The sequence below is a fragment of the Neophocaena asiaeorientalis genome, unplaced genomic scaffold (assembly GCF_003031525.2).
Source record: "Neophocaena asiaeorientalis asiaeorientalis breed wild unplaced genomic scaffold, Neophocaena_asiaeorientalis_V1.1 scaffold449, whole genome shotgun sequence".
In the NCBI taxonomy this organism is placed as follows: Eukaryota; Metazoa; Chordata; class Mammalia; order Artiodactyla; family Phocoenidae; genus Neophocaena; species Neophocaena asiaeorientalis.
In genome coordinates this window covers 2,359,062-2,377,554 of record NW_020175027.1, presented here as the reverse complement: position 1 = coordinate 2,377,554, position 18,493 = coordinate 2,359,062, and the positions used below count along the sequence as shown (strand labels likewise).

General features: G+C 50.8%; 1 protein-coding gene across 3 annotated transcripts; it reads right to left on the bottom strand.

The window, feature by feature from the left end:
- Nucleotides 1-79: 79 nt before the first annotated feature.
- On the bottom strand, nt 80-17,834 carry NPR2 (natriuretic peptide receptor 2). 3 transcript variants are annotated; one of them, XM_024763024.1, is made up of 22 exons: nt 16,470-17,834; nt 15,439-15,644; nt 9,628-9,741; nt 9,189-9,324; nt 8,851-8,945; nt 8,490-8,622; nt 8,179-8,263; nt 7,818-7,938; nt 7,581-7,655; nt 7,294-7,371; nt 6,949-7,053; nt 6,760-6,831; nt 4,617-4,776; nt 4,282-4,437; nt 4,036-4,204; nt 3,730-3,876; nt 3,107-3,230; nt 2,820-2,888; nt 1,084-1,258; nt 914-1,012; nt 555-646; nt 80-421 (listed from the first exon to the last, which is right to left on the bottom strand). In XM_024763024.1, the coding sequence occupies exons 1-22, from the start codon at nt 17,134-17,136 to the stop codon at nt 356-358; spliced, it is 3,144 nt and encodes a 1,047-aa protein (XP_024618792.1). In that variant the 5' UTR covers nt 17,137-17,834; the 3' UTR covers nt 80-355. The 3 variants fall into 3 exon arrangements, with proteins under 3 accessions (XP_024618792.1, XP_024618790.1, XP_024618789.1); XM_024763022.1 differs by having other exon boundaries at nt 85-421; nt 7,818-7,947; XM_024763021.1 differs by lacking the exon at nt 80-421 and having other exon boundaries at nt 457-646.
- Nucleotides 17,835-18,493: the final 659 nt, after the last annotated feature.

Genomic DNA, 18,493 nt, shown 5'->3' with positions numbered 1-18,493 from the left:
CAGTGATTCTGTGAGTTACCGTGTCCATACCCCATAACCTTTCCTTGGAGTTGCCCCTAACACAGACTATGTCACCATGACTGGTTTTGTTTGTTTTATATTTGGCCAAAATATTCTGGTTTAGATACAGATATTTACAGAAGGTAGGGAGGAAAGGAACCAGGCCAGAGAGGAACAGGTATATGTACAAGGCTGGGCTGCAAAGGGCAGCAACTTCCATATAAGTTGGGGGTTTTGTGCATGTTGGTTTCCATCTCATGTGACAATGTCCACTTCTGCTATGTGGAGAGATGATGGCCACTGCCTACCCGGGTACCAGCAGCAGGGGATTGTCTGACTTGGGAAGAAGTGGGGTTTACAGGAGCCCAGCAGGTCCTTTCTGCTCTCCTAGGAGCCAGTAAGTTCGCATCTTTCCTTTTCCCTGGAAGCGGAGAAGTAGAGATAATTCAGATTCTTCTATGTTATTCCTCATATCTCCCTCCCTTCCCCCCACAAACCCCGTGATTGTGTTCATCCTCCCATTCCATGACTCCCTCCCCATGGCCTGCCATCACCTTCATCTCCACATCCCCTCGAAGCTCTAGCTGGAAGCATCCTAGCTCATCCAGGGCATCCTTGGTGGTAGAGGAGACATGAATCTTAAGGGCTGGGGTGGGATAGGGGAAATGATGGAAAGAAGAATCAAAGAAAAGGCAACCGAAGAACTGGCAGGATCGGAGAGAGCTTTACCCAACCACCATCCCTCAGGAGGGTCTCAGTCTTCCCAGGGCACATGCGCTAGAACCAAAATATGTCCAAGGATGGGGCAATCAGGAACTGTGGTCTCTCAGAATGAGATTTGGAGGAACTCTGAAAAGAAGAAAAGGCCAACACAGGTTGAGGCTGATGCTGGGGTTGAGGGCTAATGTCTCACCTTGACCATTAGACTCCATTCGGGAAGCAGTGTTCACTGTGTCTCCAAAAAGACAGTAGCGGGGCATCTTCAGGCCAACGACCCCAGCACAGACGGGCCCTGTGAGAAGAAATAGGTTGGGAGAGCCTGGGAAAAGTCGATATGAGGACAGGAGTGAGAGTCAGCCTTACCCGTGTGGACCCCTATGCGTAGCCTCAGCTGGTCATGGGGTCGGTGGCGGATGCGGAAGGAAGAAACCGCATCCAGTAATGCCAGGGCCATACGAGCAATTTCCGGGGCATGGCGCTGACCATTTCTGCCTGGGAGACCAGATACCACCATGTAGGCATCTCCAATCGTCTCTACCTGATTGAGAGGGGGATGAAAAGGTCACCTCTATCTGTATCAGTGGGGATGGGGAAGGGCAGAAGGAGACAAGCTGGGTACCACTATGAGTCATCCTGACAGCCTGGGGGCCAGAACATTGACTAGAAAGTAAGTGCCATGGTCCTGAGAATCTGGGAGAAGGGGAAGTCAAGGGAATCTGTAAATCCTCCTGCCCATCCCAGCACCTGGCGAATACTCTACAAATGTCTGCTGAATGGACACCCTGTCTGCAACAGGACATGGTCAAATAGACTCTGCTGTCAGGAAATGGGAAGCAAGACAACAGGGCTGCCCTGAAGAGCACAGAAGCTGGTGGGGAGGTCAACGAGGCCCAGTGAAATGAGCCTCAGACAGCCTAAAGTGTCAAAGGTAAGAAAGCAGGCACTTGCCTTCGTTAATTGTACTGAAGCTGTGTAAGAGAAGGTCCTTGTCTTTAGGAACTACACACTGACCTGTTTAGGGATAAAGGGGCACTGTGGGGCTTCCCTGGTGGCCTAGTGGTTAAGAATCTGCCTGCCAATGCAGGGAATATGGGTTCGAGCCCTGGTGCGGGAAGATCCCACATGCCGGGAAGCAACTAAACCCGTGCGCCACAACTACTGAGCCTGTGCTCTAGAGCCCGCGAGCCTAGAGCCCGTGCTCCGCAGCAAGAGAAGCCACTGCAACGTGCACCACAACGAAGAGCAGCCCCCGCTCACCACAACTAGAGAAAGCCCGCGTGCAACAAAGACCCAACGCAGCTAAAAATAAAATAAATTTATTTCTTTTAAAAAGGGGGCACTGTGTCTGAAACTTACTTGCAAAAGGTTCAGAAAATAATATATGGATACATAGATTTTTTTTTAAATAAAGCAAATGGGGGAAAATATAAACAATTGGTGAATGCAAGTAAAGGGTTTATGGGAGTTCTTTGTTACAGTAATAACAGAGATGGCAGAGTAAGTCCAAAGGGAAGGGACAGGAGTGGGTAATAAATACTATCTGTACAATATTAGGCATTTTCCACAATAAATTTATTATTCCCATCATACAGATAAAACATCTGAGGCTCAGGGAGCTTCTGTTACTTGCCTAAGGCCACACGGTTGGTCACAAAGCCCGATCATTTTTACTCCCAAGCACAATAAAGCCTACCCTGTGCCAACTCAATGACTTCAACAAAAAGCTTTCACTCCATAGCTTGTCCCTCACCCCAATAAATCATTCTATACCCACATCCTGTATGATTCCTCCATGTCTGGAGTGGATGAAGAGAAGAGAAAAGATGACGAGGCTATGCCTATACCCCCAGGCAAAGAGTGGCAGACAGGGGCTAGATCTTGGGATGGCTCCGATTAGGCAAGCCTTAAGGATTCACAGGAGATTAGACGGGAATGTACAATTACAGTGCCAGAGCCTCATTTGTCTACAAAGGGTACTCTAGCACTAGGATGCTGGAGACCCAGGCAGGAAAACTGACCCTGGAGCAGGTAAGGCATGTGGGATTCAGGCAGACTGGGTTTTAAAAGAGTGTCAGCGTAAGGGCAGCCCCAGCTCTCACCTTGTAGACGTCAAAGTTGTCAATTATGGCATCAAAGCAGGTATACAGATCATTAAGAAGTGTCACCACCTAACAGGGATGGGAAAGTAGAGGCCTTAAGACTTTCCAACTTTCTAAGACTGTCCAACTAAGACTGTCCAACTTTCTAAGAATTCTTAACACACAAGCCATAACAAGATATGGAAACTACAGACCAAGCTAATCTTCCCTATTATCAAGGATCTCTATGCCCCAGTGAAGCTCCTGCAGGTCTCTACCCCACCCTCTGCCCCTCACCTGGCTCTCACCTGCATGGGGGTGCTCTCTGCTGACAAAGCTGTGAAGCCAACGATGTCACTGAAGTAGATGGTAACGCTGTCAAAGGCCTCGGCCTGTACGGTCTCTCCTCGTTTTAACTGCTCTGCCACTGAACTAGGAAGCAAAGGTACAGTTTGAGCCAAACTCAGAGAAAGAGGGTGGGAGGGAGAGAGAGAGGAAAGGAGTGTATGGCTGGAGCAGAGATGAGTTCTAACATGAAAGCTGAGCCTGGTGGAGGAGAAGGAAGGTGGCTGGGAAGACATTACAGTCCAGGGCAAGGTAAGGTGTACAGGTGGTGTGGGGTTGGAAGGGGATCCCTGGGGATGTGGGCTAAAGGTCTCAAGTTGGGATTCTTCTACATACACTTGCTGGAGCAAAGGTCTGGTACAGCAGTGTCCTAAGAAGAAGGGATGGGAAGCCAGGAAGAAGGCAGCACAACTCATTTGGAGACAGAGTGAAAACACACGGTCTAGAGCCAGAATGGGCTCATGGTAGCAAGATGTAACAAAGCAGCATTCTAAGGGTTGGGAAGTGAGTTCTCAGGAGCTTGATTAGGCAGAAACCAACAGAAGAATACCACAGGAAAATTCAGGAAGGGGGACAGGAGTCTCACTGGGGTAGAATTTGGTAGAGCAGAGCCTCAGCCTTGCGTTTCTCCTCCAGGTAGGCCTGTGTGCGTTCCTCCACCAGCTTCTCCAGGTTGTTGGCATACTGTTCCATGCGCAATAGGAGGTTGTCCAGTATGCTGGTGCCACCCTCCCTGGAAGGAGGCCAGGATAGGGTACCTGCTCCAAGATGCTCAAGACCCCCAGGGCTTTCTACCCAACCCACCCTCTCGGCCCCACCAACCCCACCTCACCCACTAAGACTGATGTGGCTTCTAGCCCCGGGGAGCTCCTGCACCATAGTGCCCTCTCACTTGTTAAAGCGGCGAATGAAGCCCTTAATCTGTCCAAAGTCTGGTCGCTCAGCTGCGTCCTGGGCCCAACACCGCTCCATCAGCAAAACCAGCTCTTCGTTCAGTTGGGTCCGGTCGATGCTCGGCCGGAAATAAGGCCGCTGACCATTTCGGACCTTCTGGACAATCTCTGAGGGTGATAAAGGGTTTGGATGAAGAACAGGTCCCCCAAGTAGAGGAGGCTCTGGGTCGTAGATTGACTCTCACCTTTGGGGCTGAGGTCCAGGCCCTCCAAGTAGAAAGGACCACTGCGAAGGGCTATCTCCTGTAAGATGATCCCAAAGCTATAGACATCGGCCTTCTGCATGCCTGTGGTTGGCAAGGGGTTCCCACTGAGCAGTTCTGGGGCAGTCCACAGCTTCTCTGAAAAGAGGGAACAGGCGGCCAGGTCCTCAAAAAGGAAATCCCCCAGCCCACCTGGCCTCATTCCTATAATGCTCACCGTATTACTGTCACTCCGTCTCCCTCTCCCACCCTCCCTAGGTGGAAATGATCAGGGCCGGGGGAGCAATGTAAAAGCAGATTGTGGGGGAAGGCCTCACTGGCATAGAGGGCGTGGTTGTCATCAGGTTCAGCAGTTGATCGGAAGCTGGCCAGGCCATAGTCTGTGATTTTGAGCACAAAACGACTATCCACCACACAGTTGGAGGACTTGAGACTCCCATGGGATGCAATAATGCTGTTATGGAGAAAGGCCATGCCCTGCAGGATACAGATCAAGTCATGGGATTGGATCATATCTGGCTTGGGATACCCCCTCTCCGTGAGATGGACATTAGCTAGCTGTCTAAAGATCTTGGGACCATGGGCTTCCCTGGTGGCGCAGTGGTTGGGAGTCCGCCTGCCGATGCGGGGGACACGGGTTCGTGCCCCGGTCCGGGGAGACCCCGCATGCCGTGGAGCGGCTGGGCCCGTGAGCCATGGCCGCTGAGCCTGCGCGTCCGGAGCCTGTGCTCCGCAACGGGAGAGGCCACAACAGTGAGAGGCCCGCGTACCGCAAAAAAAAAAGAAAAAAAAAGATCTCGGGACCATAAAAACAATAAGCTAATTTCGGAATGCATCCTTTGTACAGTTTCCACCCCAGGAAGCAGGCAAAATAGGAGAGTCGTCTCTTCCTGGTACCTTAAGCAATATATCGGCACCCAAGCACCAGGGATAGGAGACATGCTTAAGAGGAAGGACAAGGGGAGCTATCAGTTATCACCCTGGAAAGGGCGGTCTGTCTTCTGATTAATGAAGGGATCAGAACTCTGAGGGTGAACTCCAAGAATACAACACCCATGGTGGCCTCAAATGCTTGGCCACTACTCAGGAAGACATGGCTTGAGATCCAGGTATCAAGAGTACCTGGATGCACCAAGGAAGACTAGCCAGTTGTAAACTTTAACATACAACCATGTATAGGCAGGCAAGTCGAGATAGAGGAGGAAAGCGATCTACTACAGGGGATGTCGGGCCAGAGAGAAAGTGGAGAAAATAGTAAATTAGAAAAACCTGGGAAATGGACAAAGGTTGGAGGTAGCTACCAAGCCAATGTAGAAGCCTGAAACTTCTGGCCCCCCTGGGGCCAGAATGGAGAGAAAGGCTGCCTGTGAGGGACTCTAAGGCAGGTCCTAAGAAGGCAGAGTGGTGCTTCCCCTGGGAAGTCAGTTCAGGTGGAACCGAAAAAGGATACGGCGTCCTGTATGCTAACCTCCTTTAAATGTTTAGCTCTGGGCTTAAACAACTCAAAACTCTAGTCTCTGTGAACTCTTCCTTTTTATTCGTTTCATCTTGATATCAACAAACCTTTGGGAATCTCCAAACTCGTGAATACAGATGTTAGGCTTCTGGCTTTGTTCTAAATCACCTTTCCATCAAATCACTGTTCTCTCAAGAGTCATGTTTTTCTTACATTTATCATCACACCTCCAGCTGAGCACCACATCAACTTTACCTAATATTTTATCTCTGACTTGACGGCAAATTTTAACACACACACACAATTTTTTAAATAACCTCTTGAAAACTATGCAGAGAAACCAAAGCCAGCTCCAGGTGTGGTACAGGTGATCCACTAGGCTAGGTCACTGGCTAGGGGACTTGCTTCTAAACACCTGTCCCACCTGTGCAAGATTCAAATTTATGCCTTCACAAATCCATAGACCTCTGGGTCACTTGAAAATAGCTGAAACCTAGTATATTAGAAGATACCAAACATTTAGTATAATTTTCCTTGGCTTCTCTTAGTTTTACTAATAAATGTTCATTTCGAATTTCAGTTTTTCTGAACAAAAGAGCAGATACGTGAAATATTGGTTAGAGAGTAAATGATGAGGAAAAAAAATCGAAGATAAATGTTTGGAGACCCCATTAATTTTTCCCTGCTAAGAGATTTTAATATAAACTCTTGGAGGAAAAAGAAAAGATGATGGAGAGAGATTTGAGATATTTGAGATCTGAGATTTGAGCTAGGGCAGGAAGACAAAAGTTCTCTACAAGTACAGGACTCTTTGTGGCAGATAAAACTCATTCCCCCCAATTAAAAGCCCCAAATCCATTGTTTACCCATTATTACCCAACCTTAAGAATAAGGGGAAATGGAGAGATGGAATTTTTAGACTAGGAAGAGAAATCATAAGCAAAGATAGAAAGAGGGAGGCATTTTAAAGTGGATGAACTCAAGGAGGAGTGGGGAAGACTCACCTTAACGAGGTCATTAATGAGTGAGTAACGAAACATCCAATCCAAGTTGATGCTATCATTTTCCAGAATATCCTGGTAAGTGACATGGAATAGATTATGTGACTTTCCTAGCCCCACTATTACCTGCACAGTCAGTGTAACTTTGGGCCTATCTCCCCTGCCCCTATAATCCCCACCTATATCCGTCACCTGTAAACTCCCACGAGGACAATACTCGGTGACGATGCAAATGTTGGGAGGGTCTATGCAGGCACCAATGAAGCGAGTGAGATGGTTGAACTGAACATCTCTCATCTAGGAAAAAAAAAAAAAGGAAGAAAAAGAGAATTGAAAGAGCTAAAAATTAGATACAGAAATCTACCACTACATGAGAGGACCTTTCTCTTAATTGTCTTTACAACTTGAAATCATTTATAAATAAACCCATTGCCCTCCTAGCCAATTTTATTGTTCCCTAGTCCTCCCCTTCCCCTTCCCCTTCCCCTTCCCCATTCTTATTTACCCCTGGCCCTCAACCCATACACCATGACTTACATGTTTGAGTTCAAACAGAACCTGCCGGGTCAGCTCAATGCGCTTCTTATTCACATGTTTGATGGCAACAACATTTCCCTGATGGTGGGAGTGAAAGGGGAAGAGGGACATTAATATCAGAAAGGGCCTCTGGGTGCTGGGAAAGACTGGAGAACTGTGGGAGCATCCAGGAGATCAGCTGGACAGAGAGGAGGGTTATGAGGAGCAGATGGTCACGGGAAGAGGTGATAGATGTGGATGAGACAGAATGAAATGGTGGGGACCAGAACAAGTGGACGACTGTTCACCTTGAAGTGACCGGTGTTGGCAAAGATCTGGTATTTCCCATGGGCTGTCATGAGCGAGCCGTAACTGGATCCCCGCTGGGGCCAAGGGCAACATGGAGGCGGAAGGATGAAAGGAACATTAGATGGTGGTGGTAGTGCAGGTGCTATCATTACAGGCTGATGTGCTGGGAAAGGTCCAGGGTACGAAAGGACAGGCACTCAGAGGGAAGCAGAGGGACAGCTGAGACGAGGGCTCACCAGCGACAGTGTGAGACGACTGCCTGCACCTTTATGGTATCGCTCTGAATTGCCAAATTGCAGCTCCTCCCAGCGAATGCGCCACAACATGCTAGCCAGCTCTTTCTCCAGCATCAGTTTTCTGTAAGGACTGCACACCTCAGTTGACTGGCAAGCCCAATCCTACCACCCCAGAAGCCAACAGCGGGGTTGCAGAGACTTCCCGGCAGCTCCTGAAGCTGTGGTTGTCACGCCCCAGACACAGGACTGAGAGAGAGGGATGCATTCCCTCCCCCGTGTTCTAGGGGCCTCCTGGCCTCAGCCAGAAGGCTGTGTGGAAATGGGAGGGAGGGAGTAGGTCAGCGGAAAGCCCAGAACTCACCGGAAAATGAGGAAGCTGGAAACGCCAAACATGATGAAGGTGATTCCTGTGCCCAGCGCCACGATTGCCAGAGTGGAAAGTGGGGCTGAAGGGAGAGGGGGCCCTGAGAAAGACTGTGTGTGGTGCTGTGAACGGGGAGGGGGATGCTCTTAGGTGCAGGGAGCAGACAGATCTCGAGAGGTAAAGAAGCAGGCAGGGGGCATAGGAGAACAGGTGATATAGAGCTAAGGGTGGGGGAGCCCGTGAGGAGGAGGTGAAAGAATGGAAGGTCAAGGGAGGAAGGATTGCTCCCAGTCCCTGCACACACCCACTTTTATCACAAGATGGGTCGTCCAAGTCAAAGGCACAGGGGGGATTGTCCAAGGGGGGGGCCCCCTTCACCCAGGGGATGGGCCGTCCTGTCCACCAAATCTGCTTTTCGGCTCCCGAGTAGTGGGCTGCAGGCTGTGAGGAAGGAGAAAACAGGGCCCACAGGCCTGCTCCCACCAGCCTCCTCCCCCCAAACCCAGCTACTTGGGTGCTTTTCTCCCCATCCTACCGCCCACCCACCAAAGCAGCTCCAGCAGAGGAAATAAGTCCCTGCCTCTAGAACCTGTGATTCTGCCCCCGTTGACCCCCTGAAAGCTGGGTTTGCAGGCCCCCCACTCTCCTCCCTGCCTCATCCCCCATCACCTGAAAGTCCCCAGAATCCAGGTCTCCCATGGCCCACAGGACAAAATCAGTCTCCCGGTCATTGTTCTTGTCCATAACAACCAGTCCAGTTACACCTAAGACAGAAAGGAGTACCCCTTACTTTGAGATCTACCCTAGGCCCCTCTCCTATCCTCCCAATCCCTCCAGTCACCTCACAGTCTGTCCCTGCCCCCATTCTTAATATGTGTCCACCTCTGCCATGTTCTCTGACCCCTACTAACTCTCCCTCCTGCCCCTGGTGTCTGTGTTTTCTTCTGCCCACTCCACTCCTGAGCGTGACAGCGGCACTCTGGCCTCCAACTGACCCTCTCCATTACCATGGTATCTTCTTCCTTGCATCTTCTCGACAATTCGAAGTCCATCTTCCCGGGTGCCTCCTTCCTGTATTGTCTCATTCAGGACTTCAGCATATAGCAGGATCCCATCGTAGAAGCAGCCAGCAATGAGGTTCATCTGGGGGTGGTAACTTCAGCAGTGCTCTCCAAAGGTCCTGCCAGGCCCCTTCCCCAGACCCCTTTTCCATCTCTGGGGTCTCCTTCTACCTCTCCTCGCTCTGGTTTGCTTTCTTCCCTCCTCTCATTCCTAAGGTGCCACCCCTACCTCACTGAACACTAAGGCAGAAGAGAAAATCCTGAATGGAAGTGGACAGCCCCCAAAGTAGGGCTGGCTCCATGGCCAAGGCTTGATTCTGAGTTAGGGAGAAGAGGCTTTCCTCAAAGTCTGGCCTGATTCTCGGGGAAAGAGAGATCTACTTACGAGGGAAGGGGCCAGCTCCACACCAAAGTCTTCCCGAGCTCTTATCAGAAGACGATTCTGGAATTCCTGATACTCAGGATTCGGGGGTTCTCGGTATGTGATGACCAATACCATCTGTACCAACAGCACATGGGAGAGTGGAAATGATTCAAGATGGGCATTAGGGGAAGAGAGGAAGCAGGACAGGGAAACTTGCTGAAATATACATGATATAAAATGTACATGGGTGACTCTGAAGGCCGAGAGGATACTAAACTCGTGTGTGTGTGTGTGTGTGTGTGTGTGTGTGTGTGTGTGTGTATGTTTAATGCTCTGGGGACAGCAGGTGGCATACCTCCATACAAGATAGATAGATAGGATGGTTCTGGGAAGGTGGAGACTGGGAAATACATGAAGTCAACTCCATCCCCCAAACTGGGCTCCTCATCGTCCTGAAGCCCCTACTACCGCCCAGGCCTCCCAGCAGGGCTGCCATAACACTCACAGCTCCTCTGTCCCATCCTTTCTGGGTACCTGTTTACTGGCAAGGACAACACTGAGCAACAGCTCCTCTCCCTGGTGTTAATTACTGCTAATGTTATCAGTAAAATGTTTACATTTTCATTTGGGCCACTTGAGCACAGTGCCTCCACCCAGTGAATTAGAGAGTTCAGGTCCTATGACAACTGGGGGAAATCCTTTGAGAGAGTGATTCCATCTGTAAAAAGCCATGAGCCGGCTCCTTTAATGTGCATGGAACACCCACCATATGCAGTCCTGCATACTGGCATAGTCCCACACATCATGAGTCACAAGGAAAACACACAGTCACATGCCCACACACATCTCATAGATAAGCCAGTGGCACACACGGTCTCAGTCATGCACACTTCTCATTGGCCACAGTCAGCATGTCTCTGTCTTTCACTGGGATGCCTGCCTGGCTCCCACTGGCCCAGTGGCCTCACACACTTCCCACTTCTTGGCCTCTGCCTCCACCTCAGGCCTCCACAATCACTGAGACCAGCCTCTGCCTTCGTCAGGAAACTGGCACTGCAACTTTGGGGAAAGACTTCAGATCAATATATTTTGTGAAACATGACTTTGTGAAATGAGAGATTAAAACTAGTCGTTTGGGGACTTCCCTGGTGGCGCAGTGGTTAGGAGTCCACCTGCCAAGGCAGGGGACACAGGTTCGATCCCTGGCCGGGGAGGATGCCACGTGCCGCAGAGCAACTAAACCCGTGCGCCACAACTACTGAGCCTGTGCTCTAGATCCCGCGAGCCACAACTACTGAGCCCGCGTGCCACAACTACTGAAGCCCATGCGCCGAGAGCCCGTGCTCCACAACAAGAGAAGCCAACGCAATGAGAAACCCGCACACCGCAACGAGGAGTAGCCCCCCCTCGCCACAACTACAGAAAGCCCATGTGCAGCAACGAAGACCCAATGCAACCAAAAAATAAATATAATAAATAAAATTGATTCTTTAAAAAAATAAAACTAGCCGTTTCTACCAGTTGTGTTAATTCCTGTCATAGAAAGCACCATAGGGATACTAGATATATCACTTACGATCTATTATAGATCAATTCATTCCAGGTAGGAAATAATGAACTCAGTCTCTAACACACATTGATTATATTAGACTGGAGTCTACTTCATGATGTAATTATTCTTACTGGAGCGTTTGGATGCTGGATCACACACTGCTAATACTCTCCCACTGTCAGGCAGAATTAAAAAGGAGAGGGAGACTGAGGGTGGAGCTGGAAGGGTTCGTTCAGTAACACCTATTCAAAGAGATCTTTATTCAAAGAATAAAAGAAAAATAGAAGGGTAGGATATGGTTGACAAAAAATGTAAAAAGTTAGTTAAAAAACTTGAAAAGATCAGGCTTCACACAATGTCTATTTCATTATAAAGGTTGATAATAGGTTTTCAATGCTTTTTAAAAAGTAATTGCCTAGGTTTGTTTCTTTGCTAGACTAGCAGTTCTCAATCTTTTTGGTCTCATGACCCCTTTACGCTACTAAAAATTATTGAGGACCCCAAGGAGCTTTTGTTTGTTTGGATGACATCTACCAATATTTACCATATTAGAAATTAAAACTGACAAAGTTTTAAAACACAAGAATACACAAGCACACCTCCTATAGCTGCCAGAATGATGACATCATCACACATCACATAACCTCTGGAAAACTCCACTGTACAATCATGGAAGAATGAGAGTGACGGAGGCAAATAACACCTTAGTATTATTTTTAAACTAGTTTTGCCCTCATGGTCCCCCTAAAAAAGGATTCCAGGGGCCCCCAGGATCCCAAGACCACACTTTGAGAACTGCTATGCTCGACTCTGTTTTGCTGTGGTTACCAGCTACTAAAAAAAAGAGAGAGAAGCAGAAGAACTTCCAAAGAATTTCTGTTCTTGCTCAGGGACTAGAGAGAAGGTAAAGGTAGGTAACTGTGTCCCATTCCACAGGGGACCCCAGGGGGGGAAAAAAAAAAAAAAAAAAAAGCAAAGGCTGCCAAGATGGGTACAGCGGTGGGTGGAAGCCAGGAGGGCGCCTGGGAAATGTGCGAGGGCAGCAGACGCCTGGCTCTGCCCGTGGGCCCACCCACACCCAGACCCACTCTGGCTGCCGCAGGAGGCGCTGTTAACAGTGGCCTAAATTAACAGAATGGTCTCCACAAGAGATGCTGCCTTCCACGGCCCTTGGTTTACTGCTTACTTCCGTTCTAGCCGCTGGTGTCCCCCATCTGTAACCCAGTCTCATGCTGGTCACCTAGTTTGTGGCTTCTGCCTGGGCTTCTGACCCTGTAGAATGTCCTCAAATGTCCAGACAGAGCCTCTGGATCCTTAGAGCCTAGTCATTTGGTTAGTTCCACCGTATCTACTTATTCTTCCCTTTCCTGGTTGATCATCTTGGTTTACAGTACCTGCCAGCTCTACTCCTGTCTAAATGAATTCCTAATCCCATCCCCCCTCTTCCCAACACACACATTGATTCAATTCCACAAACGTGCTAGGCACACAGAATACAAAGACAAGCAGGATCCCTGCCCTCAAGCGGCTATGGTTCAATGAGGGAGAAAAATCATAGCAACATATTTAATTTTAGAGTCCTCTCCCCCAGTCGCTAGTATCCAGCATGAGCTGGGACCCCTTCCTTGGGCATGACACCCTCCTGGAAAGGCTGCGGGCATCTATATCAGGGACTCCTCACCTCTGCCGCCACCTTTTCCAGGCTGGCCTGCTCTGGGACCCCAGTGGGCCAGGTATCTCTGGGGTGTGGGCTCTCTGCTCTTTCACCCTTGTCTGGAGCTGACACAACTTCCCTTTGATTTTCCCCTCAGCATAGTCTTGACTGCCCCTTCTCTCATATTGTAGCAAAACCTCCCTCTTTGTTTTTCTGTCTGAGTAACGCCTACAGTGAGTGGGAGAGCTGAGAATTAACTTACAGTTCGCCCTGGAAAAACCTGGGTTTGAACTGCACGGGTCCACTGATACGCAGATTTTTTTCAATAAACGCAGACCATGGTACTACATGATCTACACTTGGTTCAATCCACAGTTGTGGATGGAACCTCCAAGAGGGAAGCCTGACTGTAAAGTTATACTCAGATTTTCGACTGCATGGAGGGTGGGTGCCCCTAACCCCCACAGTGTTCGAGAGTCAACTGTATGTAACTAATTGTTAGCAGACTAGATCCCTCCTCCTCCTACCCTAAGTGCTGGGGCCCCTTGGCTGGTAGGAATTCTCCCACAGGAAGAGAGGTGTTCCCTCCACAAAGAGAGTATGGCCCAGAAGCCTGTGGAGTCTTCCCATCTGGGAGGGTTAGAGAGACCCTCCTTGACCACACTAGCTAAAGCACAACCCCCCTGATACTCTCCTCTCATACCACGCTATGCTTTTTTTCTCTTTTTAAGTAACACATCACAGTTTGTTCTATGTTTGTATCTATTGCTTGTTTATGTCTGTCTGTTCTACTGAATGTAGGCTCCAAAAGGCAGGGACATCTGTTATGTTCTCTGCTGTATACTAGCACCTCGCACAGTGACTAGGACATAACAGGTGCTAGCTAAGTAAATACTAACAGAATGAGTCAGTCTTCAGATGAATCAAACATTGACTGAATAATGTTGTAAGTTCTAGAGGAGATAGAGATAGGCACAAGAGTGGGAAATTCAGTACAACCTGAGGATTCAGGGATTGTTTCCTAGAAGGGAAAATAACTGATTTGAGTATTATAGAATACACAAGCATTATCCAGACACACAAAGGTGAGAAGGTCGTTTTAGGCAAAAGTTCAGCAGCAACAAGACCTGTCCTGCCACTGCCCAAGTGTGACGGTCACAGACTTATACTCAGGCATGCAAACAGATATGTCATTCACAGTCAGACACTACCAAATATATAATCACAGCCACATAAAACCTTACTCATTGGAGAAGGTGGCCACCCAAGTCCAGCCCTTTATACACATCTACTTAGAGTCAAAGAATCTCAGGGCTGAAAAGACCTTAAGGTTATCCTACACACCACCTCAAATCCTTTTTGGGATAAGAAGGGGGTATGCATAAATAAGTTTTAAAAAGTACTTATGTACATAAGTAAGTGAAAAAATGGTGGGAGAATCGGGGAGCAATTCATGGGTATGATTTTGAGAGGGAGAGATTTGGGGTAAGGGGAGGAAGACCACTGTGGACAAAAGCAGCAAAGAGCCCAAAGGCAGGGGGGCAGGGAGGCCCGAGGTAGCAGGTCTGAGCAAGGTCTAGCCGGCTGGAGTACTCAGCAGTACTGGGAGGTAAGATTTTAAAAGTGGGTTGAGGACTGTATAAAATCTTAAATGTCATGATAAGGAGTCAGGACTTTATTCTGTAGGAAATAAGTCATTGAAAGTTTTGAGCAGAGAAGTGAAGTGAAGACAGTCATGTCAATTTTCCCTACGAACTGTTTCTCATGTCCATCTCTTTTCATTCCTGCTATCATCACCATAGTTCAAGCCCATACCTCCATACCGCATTCTAACCTATTGCAGGTGGCCTCACTGTCTCCTCCTCTTCTAATCCAACCTGAGTTCTGTCAGTATATTTCTCGTCACAAAAAAACCTCAAAGACCCCACCATTCAAGTCCAAGTGCCTCAGTCTTAGGTTCAGAGCTCTCCTTAATCTGAATCTACCTCTGCAGCATTATTTCCTATAATGTGCTCCTAGTGAACCATTCTTTCTTGTCAGGTCAGTATCTTCTTGGATCCCCAAACATGTCCATTCCCATCTTTTTTTCTTTGCTCCAGCTGCCTGCATCCTCTCTCCCACTCTGACTAGGAACATGACATCTATCTTTAAAGTCACCATAGAGTCTTGCTTCCTTTATAACAGCTTTCCCTAAACCCAGTCCACAGTGACTCTCTCCTCTGAACCACTCAAGTTCTTAGTGTCTGCTCCAGGACACATCATCACATCCTTTCTTGTACTTGTATCTAACTGCACCACAATCATGCCTCGCCTCTCCAGAAAGGGTGGAAGTCCTCCCAGGGGCGGGGTCTAGATCTTTTCCTGAACTTTCCCCCCACCCCACGGTATATCTACCATTGGTACTTAGGAAAAGTCAGTGTTCCAGGATCTTGGGAGGTAGCCTTGGAAGACACACTGAGAAAGAGCCACGAAGGTGAGACTAGACTTGGAAAACCTCCATCCATTTCACCCCTGTGGTTCACAATTCTTGCCCTCTTGCTGGGGTTTCTGTGGGGTCTTGTGACAGACAGAGAATTCCCAGAAAAGCTCCTCTCCCCTCTCCCTTCAAGTTTGGCTCAAAGGATACCTGAAAAGCTTCTCTGAGGGCCTCAGCCTGTTCCCAGGTGCGATTGTCCTGCCACGGCCGGCCTGTGGAGCGCGTGGGGCCCGCACGGAGACTCTCCCCAAAGACATCCAGGTAAAAGAAGACATAATCTCCGTTGGTCAGGTTCTCCCTCTGGGCCTGAAGCAGGATCTCATGCAGCATCTCCAGAGGGCCGCAGATATACACAACTGGGAGCAGGTACGTGACAGAGGGGCACTCTGAGAAAGCATCCAGGACCCTAGACAGCCCCCTCTCTGACCATCTGCATTCCCATCTTTAGCGAGGAAGAGAGGCCCTAATCTATCAACCACCCAGCAGATGTTCCCCATCCCTCCCCCCTTGGACTCTATGTCATAAGTACCCTGAGACCGTATGGACCATCTGGCAGAAGTCAGAGCCTGACTCCAGACCCCAGAGGAAGGGAGCTATCCTTCAAGCCCCTCCTCTTCCCAGGGCCCTGCCTGCTGCTCCCCGCCAGCCCTCCTCACTCCCCCACTCTGCCCTGTCTTTCCTTAAGCTCAAAGGCACTGACTGCTCAGAACTTCTCTCAGTGGGAGCTCTACCTGTCTTTCCCAACCTAATCAGCTGCACCGCAAAGCCCATTTATGGAGTCTTCACGCTTTTTATGCCACCAAGGGGTACTGGCGGCCCAGTCTGAGAAGTCTCTGCTCACAGACAGGCACACATTTTGGAGTGACCATCAACCACACTCACTACTCCAAGGAACTCACACTGCTGCCCAAATTCAACTTCCCCCAATCCCACACTCTCCCCGACACAAGCTCCTCCCCTCAGGCCATCTTACTCCTTGTTCACATCTGTCTGTGACATCCACAAGCCCCCCAACATAACGCCTTAGCCCCTCCCAGGGGCTCCATCCACACGTGTTTCTTGATCCCAACCACCACATTCGGCTCCTCCACAGCTATCTCCATCTACAGCTTCCCAGTGCTCAGCTCCAGGGACACAGCGACCCTCCTCCCCTGACCCTAAGTAGCCCGGGCCACACTCACTGCGCCCGTTGGCCCGGATGAAGTGGGTGGCCTGCTCAGGGCCCCCCGGCTCACGGGCATACACCTGGTGCTGCACACTGAGGTTGCTGCCCTGCAGGGCCTCAAAGACGCCCTCGATGGTGAAGTAGTGAGGCCGGTCATCTGTGCGAGCATCCAGATACAGCAAGGCAGCACGGGCAGTCCAATTGAAGTGCCCATGTAGCGTCACTACAAACTCACCCAGCTTGGGAGCAGAGGGACCAGTGCGCACCAGGGTACGATAATGCTCATTCTTAGCCGCAAAACCAGAGGCCACAGCACCCGCAGTCAGCAGGGGAAGGCGCCAATGTGAGGCAAAGCGGGCCACAGAGGCAGCGGGGTACACGCAACCGGGGCCCAACAGAAGGTCGGGATCGTGGTAGAGCTTGAGGTCCACAGCGCGCAGCGGGGCCAGGTACTCAGAGCAGGCGCCATCTAGTTCAGAGCTGACGAACCGTAGGTCCACGGGCAGCGCCCGGCCCAGCGCCTCCACAGCGAGTGCCACAGCGGGACCCACCCGTGGCCAGGCCCAGGCATAGCTCAGGTTGTGTTCTGGCAGCACCACCGCCAGCGTCAGGTTCCGCGTCCCTGGAGGACGCACCCCACCTGCCAGGGCCGCCACCACCAGCAGGAGTGATGGCAGTGCCATGGGGAGAAAGCAGCGGCCCCACCCACCCCAGAACCTGGGGCCACTCTGGCCTACGGGGGAGCCACAAGCACCGCCCAGCCTGGAACCTGGGGAAGGCCGCCAGGGAAAGAAGTGAGGATAAGCTAGGTAGGCTGGGATACAGAAAGTGGCAGGAATCGGGGAGGAGGAGATGGGAGGAAGCCCTGGGGAGTGGGTAAGGAGTGGGTCCACTAGCCTAGGGCAGGGACGGAGGAGGGCTAAGAGTAGGGTGGCAGGAGGAGGCAGGGACCAAGGGGGCCTGTGACTGGGATGGGGAGAGCGAGAGGTGAATTCGTCTGATGAATCTAAAGCTGAGAAGGAAAAGGGGATCCGAGACTGGGATGGGGTGGAGGGGGGGGGGTTGGCTGGTACAAAGAGAAGGCCTGGGGGGACCTCAGCGCTGAAAGGTCTAGGAGGGCAGAGAGCTGCGAAAAGAAGGACCAAGGGGATAAGGTGGGAGGGGGCCGGCGCGGCGGAAGGACTGGGACCATGGGCAGGCGGGCAGCGAAGCGAGGCCTGGGCCGGAGGAGAAGGAAAGGCAGGGGTAAATCTCCCTGTGAAGGCTTCTCCCGAAGCTCCTGCTTGGACTAACGGGCCCAGGGCGCTGGTCCCATCCGGAGGTGCGGCGGCCCCGCCCGTGTCCCCGCTCCTCTCTGCTCCGCTTCTCCTGGGCCCGGGCGGCCGGCGCTGCCCCGCGCTTCCTCCAGCCTTGCTGTCTTCCCCCCTCCTGACTCCCCACTCCCACCCGGGCGCCCGGGGACCTCCCAGGTCTCCAACCCACCCGGCGACAGCCCGGGGGCTCCGCGCAAGGGCCTCTCAGGCCGGCGAGGTCCCGGGCGTCCCCTCACTTTAAGGCCTACTCCGTCTCCCCCAGGCCCCTGGGCCACCCCGCCGCGCGCTCTCCATCTCACACACTCCCACGAGCCCAGGGCCTCCCTACCCACCCCTCGCGTATCCCGCTCTTCTTAGGGTCTCCTTTCTTAACTCCCCTGAGTCCCTCAAACACTCCAGCCTCCAGGAAACAGTCAGGGATCCCCACATATTCGGTATCCTCACTTGTCCTCCACCTAGTAAACGACAGCACCCCTCTCATTGACGGGAACCTCTCCCTCCTTCACCAGTAAGACATGCCTGCTCCCTGGAAGATAAGCCCCTCCGGGACCAAGGCGCTCTGGTGACCGATTTTTCCTGAGTCCTTACGAAGTCCATGAGTCTCCTTCTTCCTTAGGACTCAACCCTCCAATCTCCCTCTTCCTGTCCCCACGACCCCAATGTGCCCTCCCGTGTCCTCAGAGGCCACCATAGTCCACTGGGCTCCCACCACACCATCTGCTCCAGG